The 16,276-nt window shown below is 36.6% G+C and overlaps 1 protein-coding gene across 1 annotated transcript; it reads right to left on the bottom strand.

Annotated features, from left to right (window-relative positions):
- Positions 1-375: 375 nt before the first annotated feature.
- LOC112139655 lies at positions 376-4,442 on the bottom strand. Its single transcript, XM_024262489.2, has 2 exons — positions 3,715-4,442; positions 376-751 (listed from the first exon to the last, which is right to left on the bottom strand). The coding sequence occupies exons 1-2, from the start codon at positions 4,085-4,087 to the stop codon at positions 438-440; spliced, it is 687 nt and encodes a 228-aa protein (XP_024118257.2). The 5' UTR covers positions 4,088-4,442; the 3' UTR covers positions 376-437.
- Between the last annotated feature and the right edge of the window lie 11,834 nt (positions 4,443-16,276).

The following is a 16,276-nucleotide window of genomic DNA, read 5'->3' as shown; positions in this document are numbered from 1 at the left end:
CTTTATAGATTATCACTGGCTGAGGTGGAAATATGTCTTTCACAATGCTTGAGTGCATTTTAAGTATATGCATCCGATTTCATATTTGAATATGAATTAATAAAATGATGACTACTTTGAACAAAAATCCTTTAAACTATAAAAAACGATTAAGGAAAACTCCTTAAAGTGTTGAACTATGAACTGTTATTTAAAAGGGAGAATAAATGCAGTGACTTGTACGCAACAGTTAAAAAGTCCAGAATTTCATCAGTATATGAAGTATCTGCAGAAGCCTCTTGTAAATAGTTACTGTTGAATTATGTTCCCAAGTATTTAAAATAATCAACTTGCTTTAAATATACAGAGAGGCTGAAAGAACATTGAGTATACCAGGAGCAAGCGCACATTTTCTGTGTATCTGTTCTTAAAGGCAGGAAGTGCGACCATTAACATAATTAATCCAATCTATTACAAATACATTTTAACAAAGTAAAAATGTCATCAAAAAAGAAAAAAATATCTATATTTACCACCAATGATGCAACTCCAGTCAGCAGGCCCAACAGCAGACCCACCATAAAGAGTCCCACACTGCGGACCAACATGGTCACCAGGCCACACAGGGTTCCAATGCCAAGGCCGATGCCCACAGAGGCCTCCACACTCAGCTGGGTGTCCATCACTCTCTCCTTGTGGCACAGCATGAAGATGACCACAGAGCCAAACATCAGGCCAGTTAGGAACAGCACGGCCTTGAAGCATCGATAACCTGCAGAACACATGCAGTAGGTGAACCAAATGATTCACATCAGGTGAAATAATCATAAACTCTTGTGAAGTTTTACTCAAAAGTTTTGGTACTTTAGCTTAGAATGAGGTTAAACTTTTCTTCATCGTCAGTCATTAAAATCTTTGAATGTCCAACACAGTGCTGGTTTTGTTATAGTATTCCATCAAGATAAAACTGATTTAAAAGTTGGAACATATACACAATAGATATATGCTGAAAACAAATCTAGAATGATATTTGTTTGAATGCAGCAAACTTATACATCATTCATTACTTGCAATCTAAAAAAGAAAGTTACCAAAGGTACCCCCCCTCTCTCAATTAAAATGTGTTTTTAATTAATGAATTAGCATAATTTTGCTTTCTTTCTCAACCTGATTTTCAGCACCGATTTGCAGCTTTCTTGGTGGTTTCACAGACACCTCTAGAAATTCAAAAGGCTTTATTACTCTTCCAAATGAAAGATCAGCAGTAATTAAACAGAATATTTATTTAGTGGAAATGAAAATGAAGAATGTTAGCTGCTGGAGAATAATTTGAACAAATGAACTGACTGAAAACCTTTTAGGAGCAACTTTAATATATGTGAATCATCGCATTAAAAAGAAAAAAAAAGGTCAGACGTATATTAGTCAGCACCCTTGATGGAAAGGAAAACATCTGCTTTCTTTCCAGTCCTTTTTCTGAAAGATATTTTTCTCTCTGAATCTTATTTTAATGAAAAATGAAAGGAAGAACAGCGTTGCTGTATTAAAACTAATCTTATCGAAAGTTCAAATCTCTGTGGCCTCTGCTTCCATGTTTATTAATGTTTGTGTCGTCTTTTATTTTCTCAGTGTCTGTCTTTCTCTCTCTGAATGGACTGTCTCCAGGGGCCCTGACATCAGATTGTTATTTTTGTTTAATCGGGCATTGCACAGCTGAGCCGCACAATACTTTTCCTCTCATCTGAGCAACTGTCCATTCTCCTCCCTTGTGACCATAAGTCGTTTAATTGACATGCCTTTTGTAGCTTTCTTTGTTCCTTCTTTTTCAGTCTTGTGTGCTCTTCTTTACGTCTTCCAGCGAGGATGAGTAGGGGGGGAAGAAGCTGTTGTACTCTGTTTGCCCCTCTGTGACAGAATGCCTGAAGGGTTACAAGTCTGATGTAGCCACCGCAGCCTTCTACCCCCACTCTCAGCAGATGATTGTTTCTTTGCAGCAGCTGCTGCAGCAATTCTCCATCCCTGTTCCCTTACATCTAATGATCCCATCGTTCTGAAAATGATTTCAGAAATATCTCACTTTTCCTTCACTATTTTGAGCTGACCTTTCACTGACTCCTCTTCTTTACCTCTCATCTCCCACCCTTCCATCAGTCCCAGGTTTTCTTTCAAGAATATTGTATGTTGTGGATATTTGGCATGCAATTCCAGGGTTGCTTGTATTGTATAGCAATTTGTGTTTTCTGTTTTGTTAGACTTCCTTAAAGAAATTTATGGTACTGTAATTGCTGAAGGAATTTGCTAAAGCTAAAGCTATTTGCATTCTGCTAAAATTGCTAAATGATTTAAAGCTGCAGATATTGCATTAAGTGCACAAACAATTGGAAGAATTTCTTGAAAAAATTCTGTAAAATGTAAAAATGGGTAAAGGTATGAACTCAGAATTAGTCCAAAACCTCAGTAGATGCCAAATTAGCCAAAAAAGTGAGCATTTTGCTCAAATGTTAGCTTACCTCCAAAAAAGTCCAAAAATCTTCAGTAGGTGACAAATTAGCCAAAAAAGCTAGCACATTCAGAAAATACTAGCTTAACTCAGAATTATCCCCAAAAAACCTCAATCGATGTAAAATTATCTAAAAACGTTAGCATGTTACTAAAATATTAGCTAAACTCAAAATTAGCCTTAAAAACCTCATTAGCCTTGATGTCTTTAACAAGCTAAATGTTTTGATACCAATATTGCATAGATTTTAAAGGGCACAAAAAATTTGAGGAATTGCATGGAATTTCAAAAATTGCAGAAATTGCAAAAGTTGCATAAAATCGGAAAACATTGTGTAATATTTCAAAATTTGTGTGAAATTTAACAATACCAAAAGTGAAGATGCTGAAGGATTTTAATTGAATAATTTGCTTAAATTTGCCAAAATTTGAAAAATACCCATTCATTTTTTTCAAGCTTTCAAGTTTATAGTAGAATTTCAGAAAGTTTCAGACACTTTTACATTTTTTAAGCTTAATACCAATCTGTGAACTTGAATTTTTCAAGTTTTTTTTAATTGGATTTCAAGTCTTTAAGACCTTAATTTTGCTCCACAGGGATGTGGCTTGAAACTCTATGACTGGACAGCCATTTTTGTTGCCATAATGTTACGCTGGGGTTGTGAGGGACTGTAAGCAAGTGGGAGAGAGTGTAAACAAAAGGATGATGGGAAATAAGTGCTGGGTTACTTCCGTGCAACTTCTCAATGGGGAATATCTAATGAATTAGTGCCAGCCCTTAGAAAATATCCTAGAAAATTCAGAGCTTCAGTTTAAACATTGGTCTATTTAGCAGTTCATTTAGATACACCTATTTTACAGACTTATTTTTTATTTGCAATTTTAACTTCAACTTCTTTTACCTCCCGGGAAACCATACCTGTTATAAAAACAATATTTCTCCCAATGCTGGCATAAAGCTTTAACCTCTAAGTATGTTTTTGTAAAGTTTTGAACATTTGATTGGATATTCTTTGAGTACTTCTTGGTTATTATGTTATATTCTCACTTTTCTGGAAGAAATCAGGGAGATGCCTTAATTACTGCTTATGATGCCATGAAATCTTTCCCTTGAGCACAAAAGTGTTAATGAGAGCTCCTCTGCTTTGGAGTTTTCAAACTCTTAAATGTTTGTCGGCGTTCGTTTTTATGTTAAATATATATTTTGCAATAATATGAGCACAATTTCGGACTTACCAAAGAAGCAGTAGATGATTCCAAAAAGACAACACATGGAGCAGACCACGGAGGGCACGATCTCATATTTCCTCTCGATCTCCTGGTCACACTTCAGCCCCACCTCAGCCAAACCCAGCAGCTTGCTGGTGGAGGTCATGGTGACTGAAGTGGAGGAGGGCAGACTGATGGAGGAAGAGGACTGAAGAGGATCTGTAGAGATTTCTGGATCAGCAGGCCTCACCCATGGAGACGCGTCTGCCTGCAAACAAGAGGAAAAGAGTGATGAAGAGGACGCGGTGGCGAGGTAAGAAGGAAACAGAGTGATTATTGATTGCTGTTTGGGAGTACTCGGCTGTGAGTGCTGATGGTGCAATAAGCAAGAAACCGTCATGTGTTGCTGCAGACTAAAAGTGATGCAGCAACTTTAACTCATAGGAACTTGAGAAAGAAAATTTACTACAAATACTAATAGTTTGGAAGTGTTGCACCAGCTGCAAAGGAAAAATGAAAACATGATGGGATGATTGTTTTTGCAGATTTTGTGGGCAAACTTTCTATTATATAACTCGTTGTTTTGCATTTCTGCTTCAGTATTTAGCTCTTAAAAATAAGAGGTTTGAATTTTACTTTCAAGAGTGGATGAAAGTGGTCGCAGAACATCACACAGTTACTGTAACTGCTGCTAACTCTGACCCTTGGGATGCCTAAAATGTGCATCAAACAGGAAGGAAAATAGTTAAAGCAAGAAAATTGGCTCTGAATCAAATAGCATGAAAAAGAGCCACTATGCCCATCATTGAGTGCTTACCTCATTTTGAAGCTAAAAGGTACACCTGTGTCCTTTCCTCTTCTAAAAAATGTAAATCTCAGTCTATGGCTGAGCTTTTAGAACCAGAGACAAGCCGTTTAAAATTAATGTCTTAAAGAAATGGTTGGCAGCTTGAAATGGGAAAAACATAAATAGACTCAAGACCAACTAATATAAAAATAAATTAATAAAATTGCAAAAAAAAAAAGTATATTTGTTCAAATTAAGTCTTGCCAAAAACCCACACAACTGCACTGCATCAGGATTACAGCCTTTATGGTATCAGGCAAACGCCCACACATCTCCACATTCATTAGGCACCAAATCCCAGTGGTCTCATTTCTGGCTGTGACACAAATTAGGTCTTTTTAGTCAGCAGACACACACGGTGGATTCACTTAAATGAAAACATCAATGCATTAATACTGTATCACTTGCTTGGCTGTAACTATGAAAGGCACTTTGAACGCGCTGAAAATTTTTCAAGCGACTCCACTTTCCAAAGTCTTCACTGTAAACTCTTTCTTCTTGACTGTGTTGAGTCATGGGTATGGTTGGAAAATGGAAATAAAAAATATGAAATTTTCATACTTCCGTTTCAGTTTTGTAAAAAAGAGAGTGACAAGATTGTGACAAGATTTAGAAGCTCAGATCCTTACCACATTTAGGGCACACGATTATTATCTGCATTATGACAGAAGCACTAAAAAAGCAGCTTCTTGTTACAAACTAAAAAATATAGTTTTCTTATCGTCAGCAGGTTTGTGTTACAAATGTTACTGTTCTATTTGTTTTTTTCTTTAGGTCAATGCAGTTTTCATGATGACCCATAAACATGTTCCTTTTTTGCACCCATCTTGCCTGTAACAGATCTTGATCACACACTTACACACCACCTGTGACCTCAAACACACACATTGTTGAACTTCACAATCACATCCGAAAATTAACCAAACACAGGCATGAAAAAAAGTACTGTTGTGTTGAAATCATTAAGATTTTATTCTAAAATGTGCTTTAAAACGAGTAAACTTTTATCAGTTTAAGTCTTAAATGAGCAGAATTGAAAGATTATAGTTCTGAGTCACCTAATCAGATAAAATCGTGGCTCCTAGACAATTAAAAGTGCCACCACAATTCTGTTTACAATTTTATTGTTTTTTTTCTTTCACATCTGTGCACCTTTTTTATTTTATCTATTTATTTTTTTATTCTTTTTTGGTCTACTTTTCCCTTAGTTGTTACTACTATTTTTAATAATTTTGCTGTTGTGATTACTTGACAATCCCATCTGTGTTGTCTGCTCTCTGTTAACATTTTTATGTTGATTTAACTTATTTTACTTAGGAACCATAAACCTGCCTAGGATGGAAATTAGTCTAGAAAACTATATGTTAGCATTTTAATATGTTATATTATTTTATGCTGTCCATTTATATAGTAAATAAATAAAGAAAACATATGAATGAAAATGGATAAACATTCAAATCATGGTTGTCTGAAGATGTAAAGAAAAGAATGTGCTCTGCATGCTTAATTATTCATGTTTTTAATCGAAGTTCCTGCAGGTTAAGTTCCTAAAAAAAAGGTTGTTTATCAAAAAAAAATTACAAATCCTGCAGCTTCCCAAAAAAAAAAGAAAAGCTGTTTTCTGAAATGAAGGTGGTTGTTATTTAGAGAATGCAAAATTACCACTGAACTGAAAATGCTAACACTGGATATTATTTCTGTCCTCAAACAAATTCTTATAATTATAGTTCTCTGTTATCTAGCTAATTTGTAATTATATTGTTTTATATTTTTCTTATACTGCTGTTGTTTTTCACTAAGGTTTTTTTATATTCTACCAAAACTCTGACATAAAATGCTTGTTTTCTTAGTTCATAATGATAAGTTAAATAAACATAGACTGGGGTTTCATGTTGTATAGCTCAGACTTTTATTCAAAAGCAAAAAATATCTAGAAAAATTCACCTAATTAGAAATAAATCTCAGGACTGACAGACACACGTGACCTCTGACCTTTGTGGTGTGCACCCCATGAATTAAAAACTGAACTTAGCAACAAAAAAACAAAGTTTTAATTCTCTGAATCACTTATTGCTTAGAAAACACACGTGAGCATGTATGATGAAGAAGCTAATGATCTTGCTGATAAAAATAAACCGTCATAAATATTTTTTAACACATAATTTCCTTGTTTGAATACGATTTTGCTTTGATTTTGTGTTTCTGTGCAGGCTTTCTGTTTGACTCCACCCATTCTGATGAGCTGTCACAGCTGCCTGCACATCAGTATTAAAGACCTCTCCGTCTGTCTCCAGCGTTGGCTCATCTTGTGTGAAATCTAGTCTTCTGTGTCTGTGCTCCTGAAGTTATGGGTCTTGTAAATAAATCCTTGGCACTTTGCTAATTCCTGGCTTGTGATTCTTCCTGCTTCTGGGTTCCAACCTGCTAGTCTGACCGTGACAGTGTTGTTACATGTTACTGCACCTCTTGTGAGGTTCAAATAAAATCCCAAAATTAGGCTCTAGAAAGATAAGAAATCTTTTGTTCGGCAGGCGGCTGTGTGCCAAAATGTTCTTGACCAAGACACTGAACCCCATGTTACTCCTGGTGGTCTGGTTAGCACCTTGCATGGCAGCTCCACCCCCCCATCAGTGTGTGTATGTTTGGGGATTAATAAAGATAAAGTCCCATATAGGTATTTCTCATTTACCAAACGAATATCCATACTTCAATCCTATCTGAGCTATGACAGGACTCATGAAATCTACCACTTTGCCAGATAACGCAACAAAAATGCTAACTTTTAATGAAATTCTTCTGAAACAACTGCTTTTTCTTGCATCTGATTTTACCACTCGAACATAATGGGGAAATTCTGTGGAGGGGGAAGTCAAAAATTCTTGGATGTAGCGGTGGGTTGCTTAGATACGCCGTCTGTAATAACAAACGAACCCCGGTCCATGCTAGGCTTGGAATGACTGGCTGCTTTCTAATCAAAGAGAAAGAGTATCATGTAATTAGCCCCGGCCTGGTAAGTTGGGTAACAATGACATAAAAAGAGAAAGTGGGATCCAGATCAAAGTGTAGAAATGTTCAAAAAAAGGAAAAAGTTCTTCAATTTGAATCTCGCTTTTGCGCAAAAATCTAATTTTACAAAGTGGCTCCTAAATGAAAAACTGAAAAATAATCAATGGTTGAGTTTAAATGAAAATAGATTGATATGCACAACAGCAAATCAAATATATGCAGTTTGCAACAATTATCATCATCACACCCTAAGTTTAATCTTGGGTCACACTGTTTTGCACTGCTATGCCCCCAGCTCCATCCTCAGAGAGAGGTTTGAAAATGGTCAGAACAAGGAGGAGTTAAAAACAGCATATTATGCAACAATGTCACGTCTTGTCTGTTGCTATAACAACCAGCAGTGGTAGTAAGACCACGCAAATAAGACGTGGAACTCGTCTCCATGGGAATGTGCATGCTAAGAGCCAATCCATGACAGCTTCTTTGAGACTCCTGGCTGCAGATGGCCCTGACCTTTGACCCTATTCAGCTAGCTCCTCTTTAGAGTTTGTTCACACGAGGTTTCCCCTTCATTTGCAGGAACTGCAGCAGCACAAGGAAAAGTATGACTCTAGTTCTGGATTTTTTTTTCTCTCGCTACCTCTTATGATTAATTTACAAAGTAAAGCTTGACTTATCTTTTCAGTGAAGACACCTAAATGTTAATGTATGCACCAAACTAATGCTTTGCTTCAAAGTAAATAGGTTACATCCATTTAATCAGTTTGCAGTGTTTTACCTTTATGCACAAAAGCTAAACTAAATTATGTTTTAATTTTTAGCACACAACCACTGACCATAAATCAAACGTTTCACTATTTTACAAAGTATTTATGCATAATAAGGTCAGAAAAATATGTTAATTAAAAAGAAAGTGACCATATAGACATTTATGATGAAAAAATTAACAACAGCACTTCAAAGTAAAGTTTTAAATTAAATATGTGTTCTTTAATGCCGGTGAATCAAACGTTTTATTCTTAAAAAATGTAATTAATAAAAATATCAATAAATAGGGAAAAAATATATATAGTGGAAGAAGTCCTATTATTTTTTTTATATAAATGTTTAATGTATTACAAGTGACGCATCAATTCACTTTAATTTAATGTTATCAATTGACAGTCGAATAATTACATCCTCTATTTTAGACCGCATGTTACTACAGTCAATTAGAATTATTATAACTATACATTTATATTATAAAGTGCCATAATTATCATGTTATAATAACCATATAATATCATATTTCTATTTCTTATATTCATCCATGTTTTAAATGAACAAAAGTCCTGCCTTTTCTAAATATGAGTGACTTCATTTATACTAAATATACCTCAAAAATATGTTATTTGCTTCTCTTTTATTAAATGTTTCTCCATAACAGAAATGGGACTATCACCCATACCATTTGTGTACATCAAGCTCAAAATGACTCATTTTCCCTCGACTCCACTTACCAGCCCTGGAGTGTCTGAACTCTGCGGTGGCATCAAACTCTTAAATGAGGACTCACAGGCTCACTTTGTTATAGAGAAACAACGAGCCCGACGTTACACCGGCAGCGCTCCTGACACAAATCAAAGTTCACGTGATGATTTCTTCAGCCACATCCTTGCTATCCCATCCAATAATAAGCAGCCAATAATGATGGGACACACGTCAAGAGTGCTGGCGGTATAACGAGTTTCCTGCATGCTGATGGACTCTGTCTATTTTCCTGTCTTCCTCTGAATGAGTAGATAGTTTAACAGCACACGTCTCAGCTTTGCTGGCTTTGCATAATAGGTTTTAAAGGTACTTTTGCTACTTGATCTAAAGTTGTAATAACTCAGCTCCTGCTGTCTGCTTTCTCCTAAAATGTGATTTTTGCATCCTGCACAACTGACATAAATGGTTCAAATTCAAAAAGTCTTACAATAAATGAATGTATGCTCTTCATTTTGCATTTGGATGAAAAACCATAACAGGACAGTGGTCATGCTGTGCTGTGCAGAAACTCAAAGTGACGGTGAGGTCCTCTCCTCATTTACTGTGATGTATTGTGACATGAATGTGGGCAGATGTTTATTTTCCCTCTCTTTACCCTGCTGTGAGACAAATTATATATTTCAATTTTCTACTGATATAGGGAAGCAGTAGAGGGGGGAAAAAACAGGAAGGGATCGACAGTGTCTGTGTGTGTCTGAAGGTGTTTGTGTTGTGTGTCAGCATGAATATTTCAGAAGTGCCTCACTGACTGTCTGCAGTCAAGCATTACAAGAATGAGGACACACTGATCTTTTGGGAGAGGATTTATGGAGATGGACAGGCAGCTAAAGGAGGAGAAAGAGAGCAGTGACACTTCTGCAGGAGCACAATGTAGTGCACATGTGAAAAGCTGTACATTTACAGAAATAACTAAGCTATTTAAAAAATATATCTTTATCAGTAGAATGCCATTAAATTCATTTTGAAGCATCCATCTTCTTGGGGTCACAGGGTCACTCGAACCCTGAAGGGTGAAGGTGCATTACTGAACAGTTTAATCTAAAAACATGTCAATAATTAAATGGCTGCAGTGTGGACGTTCAGTTGTCTTACTGTCGCTTAAGCTGTGCAGGTTCTTGGTTGTATCTGTTTCACGGTGGAGGTCAGTGAGCTAGAGCTCAGTGTGGATAAGCAACCGTAAGTTAGTCTTAAGTGAAATGGCTCTACGTTTTACTTGCTAATGCTCTTTTGCTAATGCCATTAAAGCCAATAGTGACATGTCAGGTGGTGTTAGTCTAATCAGGTTAACAAGATACTAGAGCGGAGAGTAAACAGAGGGAAAAGTCTCAATGACTTCTGAGCCAAGTCATGTCTTTACAGTTCCACTTCAATCATCTATATCAGCTATTTTCAAAGTGTTCCCATTGTTCAGTTTTATGCTGCTTTTAGCTAAAATTAAAATCGTTTTCTACGATGTAGTTTCTGCAAAGCTGCAAAAGTTTGTTAGGGTGGGATTGTTGGCGGAAGTAAACGTGCCCCTACTTCCCATCATCTCTATGTCTACTATCTCCCACAAGCCTACAGCCCCTCACAAGCTAACATTAGCGCTGCAACAAAAATGGCGTGCAATTTCAGAACTAACCAGCCGTACAGTTCTGAGCCAGCTCAGACGAGGAAATCGAAGACGTACATGGATCTGGTCATCTTCAAGGGAGCTTGTGGCTTGACATTGTAGGTTCTACTTTACTTCTACAAGCTTTTTGCTACAGTATTTTTTTATTTGAATAAAGAAATACCCAGAAATGCATTTTTGAGCTTAATTTTCTTTATATATGTACTCCATAATAAGATAATGCCACAAGGACATTTTAAAAACACCCAAAACACTATTTTAATTATTGTAGTTCTGTAAATAATCTCTTTTAATTTTGTTTTCAAGCAAAAATTTCTTAATTTTTATTTGAATGTTCTTTTGGTGAATGTATGGAATTAATTTATCTGGCTAACTGAGATCATACTATCTGTAGGTCATCAAGTGTTGGTTTTGGGGGCCTCTTTAGTGTTTATTATTGCCTCCTATGAAACATCATCGTGAACAGGGGTGTCTAAAGTCAGTCCTCGAAGGCCGGCCTCCTGCTGGTTTTTCGAGTAAACCTGCCTTATCTGCTGCTGATTACCTGGACCAGGTTGGTTGGAAAACATGTAGGACACCGGCCCTCGAGGCCTGACTCAGGGACACCACTAATTTAGAAGAATCTTGTGTTCCAGAAATGTTTTTAGTTTTCAAAAACAGAAATACAAACAGGATTTAAATCCCTTTGTTTCTTTTTGAGAAAAGCAAGATCATTTATGATAATGCCATTCCATGATTACTAACAGGTTGCCTGTTCTTCTGTCCAATCCATCTGCCACCAGACAAAATACTACTATGTGTGTACATAATGACCATTTCCTGCACAATCACTGAGCTTGTTTGGGCAATAGTCATTCCAAAGACTAAAGACGTTTCCTTATGAGATGACAAAAACTACTTAGGTTTGAGACTGGGTCATATTTTGATTAAATTGAGAATAAAAGCCTTTAAAGTTAAGTAGGGGGTAAAATTAATACCGATAATTCTTTTTACTAAGAACAGCTGACATTTTTGTGAGTAAAATTTAAAAACATAACACGTTAAAGTTTAACTTAAACTAAATCTTGTTCTGATATTTCATTCATGACACCTTATAAATTATTGCATTTGAGCATCACACCACAGAAGATGATGGTTTTTATTCTTAGTAATAAGCCTTGCAGTAACATGACAGCACAGTGAGTGCAGCGTTTAAATAAACAACAGTACATGAGCGCTGGTGACCTTTGCTATCCAGAGGAGGGCTTCCACTCAGATCACAAGTCTGACACTTGTGCACCAATTACCACTTACTTGTACTGGGGTGTAAGCAGTGTAGAGAAGGAGTAAAAGAACTGGATTCTGATGGGGGACCTTAATTTGGTCCTGGCATACTAACTAATCCAAAAAAAGAGATCTTCTTTTAAATCCAGTTCTTAAAAAGAAACAAAAAAAAGCTTGTATTCATTAAAAAACTTGATGTTTCATCCATATGGGAACTGTCACTTCAAACTTGCAGAACCACTATGAGACACAAACACACATCACTTATAATACTCCTAATATTAAATGGTTAAGAATGATATTTCTCTTTTACTTCAAATAAAAGACAGTTATTGCTAGTTTTCTTTTTCTTATTTGAGCTTACTTACAAGTATGGATATTCCTGTAATTGGCAGACAACATTTTATCAACTGTATAAATTTGATTGTTATTTTTCTTTTTGACAATATTAGTAGCAGTAGGTCAAGTGTGATTCACTAATACATAGTTTTTACAATATATTGGCATGTTTTAATGCTCACAGATGAGTTTGCTTAATTTTTTTCATCTAAGATTTGGTTTGAGTTGGGATAAACTTGTTGGCTTTTTTAACAAATTGTCTGATAAGATGCTTGTCCAATCTTTGATTAAATTAACTTCAGGCTGTAACATTTTAAAACCGAGATTGTTACATTTTAAAAAGAAGCATACATTTTAACCAAAATAATAATAATATTAATGAATTTTTTGCAATAGACATTGTATTAGCCTCTGAATTCTTGAGTGTGATAGTAGTGTTGGGCTTTCACTTCTTCCAAATTTGAATCCAAAACTTCTTCATCATTAGACACTTTTAATAAATTTGATACATTTTTAAAGGAAAATGTATAGAACGTCATATAGTTAGACGCACTTCTACTGTAAAATCTATTTTTTTCCTTAAAGATCCACTCGGATCATCCTGTGATCTATAGTAAAAGTGTTCACAGTGGTCTTTTAATTACAAATGTGCCATTTATAGCCAAAATTAAAGGAAAAATGTAATTTTCTAGGACATAGTTTCTGCAGAGCAGAAGGAGTTCATCAGAAATTTGCCCCTGAGTTGTAGGTGGCACTGTGGTGTAGAATAAGCCTGCCCTCATTTCCCATCATTTCTATTTTTAAGCACTCTCCTGCTAGTTTATAGCCCCTCACAACTCCAAGCTAGCATTACCAGTGCAACAAAAATGGCGACCAATCTCAGAGATATGCAGCTGTTCAGTTTTGAGCCAGATACCAGCTCGAACAAGGAAAACAAAGACGTGCATGGATCTATTTGTCTGCAAGTAGATGCATTGGATTGGAGCAGAGAAGGAAGCTTTTGGTCTGCCGATTGCAGTTTTTTTTTTTGTAACAAATACAATTTTTTTTAAACTGCAGTTTTGTTTTTTCTGAAAAAAAAAAAATAACGAAATACTCAGAAACAATTTTAATCTTTACATATATCCTCCATCGTGAGAAAATGCTACAAGAACATGCTAAAAACACCATTTTCATTGGAGTGGGTCTTTAAACAGTGACCTTTAAATAAGTAAACTTAAGGTTCTTTCATCTCTACATAAGGTCTTGTAAAAACGCCTGAGTAGTCTACTGAATGACACCTCCCCCAGTAACACCGAGCTTCTTTTGTTTTAGAGGTCTTCTCCTCATGCCTCAGCACGTCTATTCTGTTCTTAAACCATCAATCCATTTTTATACCCATTTTTTCCTGTTCAGGGTCACAAAGCTGCTGAAGTCTACACGGCTACTGTCAGGTGAAGGTGGAGTGCACACCATTCTCCAGTCCATCCACTCAGAGACAGGCGACCACACACACACATTCACACCTGAGGGACGATTTAGAGTCACCAATTAACTTATTAACCCATTAAGCATATCTCTGGACTGTGGGAGGAAGCCAGAGTGCCCAGAGAAAACCCACACATGGATGATCTGAACATGCACACAGAAAAGAGCCAGCTGGGATTTGAGATGAGAGTGCTAACCACACCAGACACTGCAGCTTCTCAAAACATTGAATTAAACTAGATATACGTAGAAAGTCTTAAACCAACAAACCGATTAAAGAAATGCTTCACATTGTGAAGTGTTCCCTAATGAAGAAACATATTTTTGATGTGCGGGGGGACTTTAACTGATACTTTTAAAGAATATGTACTGTAAAATGTAAATATCTGTAATAACCAGCCAGTTTGTTTGGATGAAATGCGACCTGAAGGCTATGATCGAGGTAAATAAAACGTTAATAACCCCTGTAATCTGCCCTGATGTGATGGAAAGGTAACTGCCTGTGTGCTACTGCATGTGAGCACATATGAGGCTGGCCTCAGCGCTGATCCCTGTGTAAGCCTTGGTCATTGCTCGTGGCCTGAAGGTGAGGTGACAGGGAAGTAAAGAGGCTTTCATCAGATTACTGCTCTCTCTGTCTTTCACTGGCTCCCTTTTTAGCAGCGTATCTCTCTCTGCTGCTTCAAACTGCTTTACTACATCTCTTTTTTTTTTTACCCCCTCGCTCAACAGTAGACCAGCTTTAAGCCATAGTGGTAAAGTTGTCTTCAGTTCTGCAAAAATGTATTTGTCTTTTTCCCAAAAGTCTTGTGCTGTGAGTTGTATTGTTTGGTTTTAGGCTAAAAACATGTGTCTCTGCAGATTTAATAGAAAAGTGTTACAAACAAACACAAAAAAAATATGAATATCTAGAAAAACAACAAAAAAGGCTTAAAAAATATGCATAAATCCTTTAATAACAAAATAACTTGTGATTTTTTTTGTCTTTCTTTTAATAGTTGTGTTTTAAAGATCAACTCTAATCATCTTTAATCTATTTTAAAAGCGTTCTCAGTGGTCTACTATTCATAAGTGTTGTTTTCTAGGACATAGTTTCTGCTGAGCGGCAGTCGCTCTTTAAAATTTTGCCTCTGAGTTGTGGGTGGGACCATTGGTGTGGAGCAACCCCACCACCCTTTCCCGTCATCCATATCTGAGAGCTATCTTTTTTACACGCTCTCTTGCTAGCTTACAGCCCCTCACACCCCTCATCCATCCATCCATCTTCTTGACCGCTTCGTCCCTTTCGGGGTCGCGGGGGTGCCGGAGCCTATCCCGGCTACTGAAGGGCGAAGGCGGGGTACACCCTGGACAGGTCGCCAGTCTGTCGCAGGGCCTCAATCACACACACATTCACTCTCACATTCACACCTAGGGGCAATTTAGAGTCACCAATTAACCTATGAAGCATGTTTTTGGACGGTGGGAGGAAGCCGGAGTCCCCGGTGAGAACCCACGCATGCACGGGGAGAACATGCAAACTCCACACAGAAAGGTCCCAGCCGGGATTCGAACCGGGGCCTTCTCGCTGTGAGGCGAGAGCGCTAACCACTTGCGCCACCGTGCAGCCCCTCACACCCCTCAGTTTTTATTTATATATATTCCTCCATCATGAGAAAAAATTCATTCAATTTTTTTAAAAGCATATTAGTTGTTGAAGATAAAGCTATAAGCCTGTTTCCCCCGGTACTGTCCAAATGGTATTTCCATGATAAAATGGACACATTAATTAACCGAACCGCACCATTATTATGANACTTTGATAACTCTATTTGTGTCATTACAAATAATGACATTTTCACGCAGTGGTTAGCGCTTTTACCCTAACAGTGAGAAGGCCTGATTCTCTTGGACAATGAGTTTTTGAAACTCCCAAAGAGGGACTAAAACCAGGACTGGATTGTCACTTCAGCTATTTAAAAAAATTTAAAACTGTAAAAAGCTTCAGCACGAAAAGGTGATGCAAAACATAAGATAACTCCTTGTGAGAATGAATGACAGAACTGCAATGCAATCATGCTAATGTCCAGAAACTAATAAAAACAATTATTAAAAAAAAAACTTTATTGCTGGGGTAATTAATTCAGAACAATTGAAAGGTGCCATGAGTTGTAGATTTAGCACAAAATGGAAAAAAGATACTGTATTTTGAATTAGAAGGAACTTAAAACATCAAAACACCCCAAAAATTAATAAAATAAAAATAGAAGAAGAAAAATAGTACAACAAAATCCATAAAAGACACAACAGATTTTAGATAAATGTATTTACTTTAAAGGTACTTGTACTTTATTGCATAAATAGAGTTGAAACAGACCCATAATGTGTTATTTACACTCTACTTCTTCCAGAAAGTACACCCTCATTCATGATCTGATTGCACATTCGCATATTTTTATGATTTATTTTTTCTCTACTGCTCCACATATCAGTTCCAACAGCAGTCCTGCGGCTCTGAAGCCACTTCAGCACCAATCCGCTTTGAT

This window comes from Oryzias melastigma, unplaced genomic scaffold (genome assembly GCF_002922805.2).
Source record: "Oryzias melastigma strain HK-1 unplaced genomic scaffold, ASM292280v2 sc00592, whole genome shotgun sequence".
Classification (NCBI taxonomy): Eukaryota; Metazoa; Chordata; class Actinopteri; order Beloniformes; family Adrianichthyidae; genus Oryzias; species Oryzias melastigma.
The sequence above is the reverse complement of the archived record's forward strand: the minus strand, read 5'-3'. Positions and strand labels throughout refer to the sequence as shown.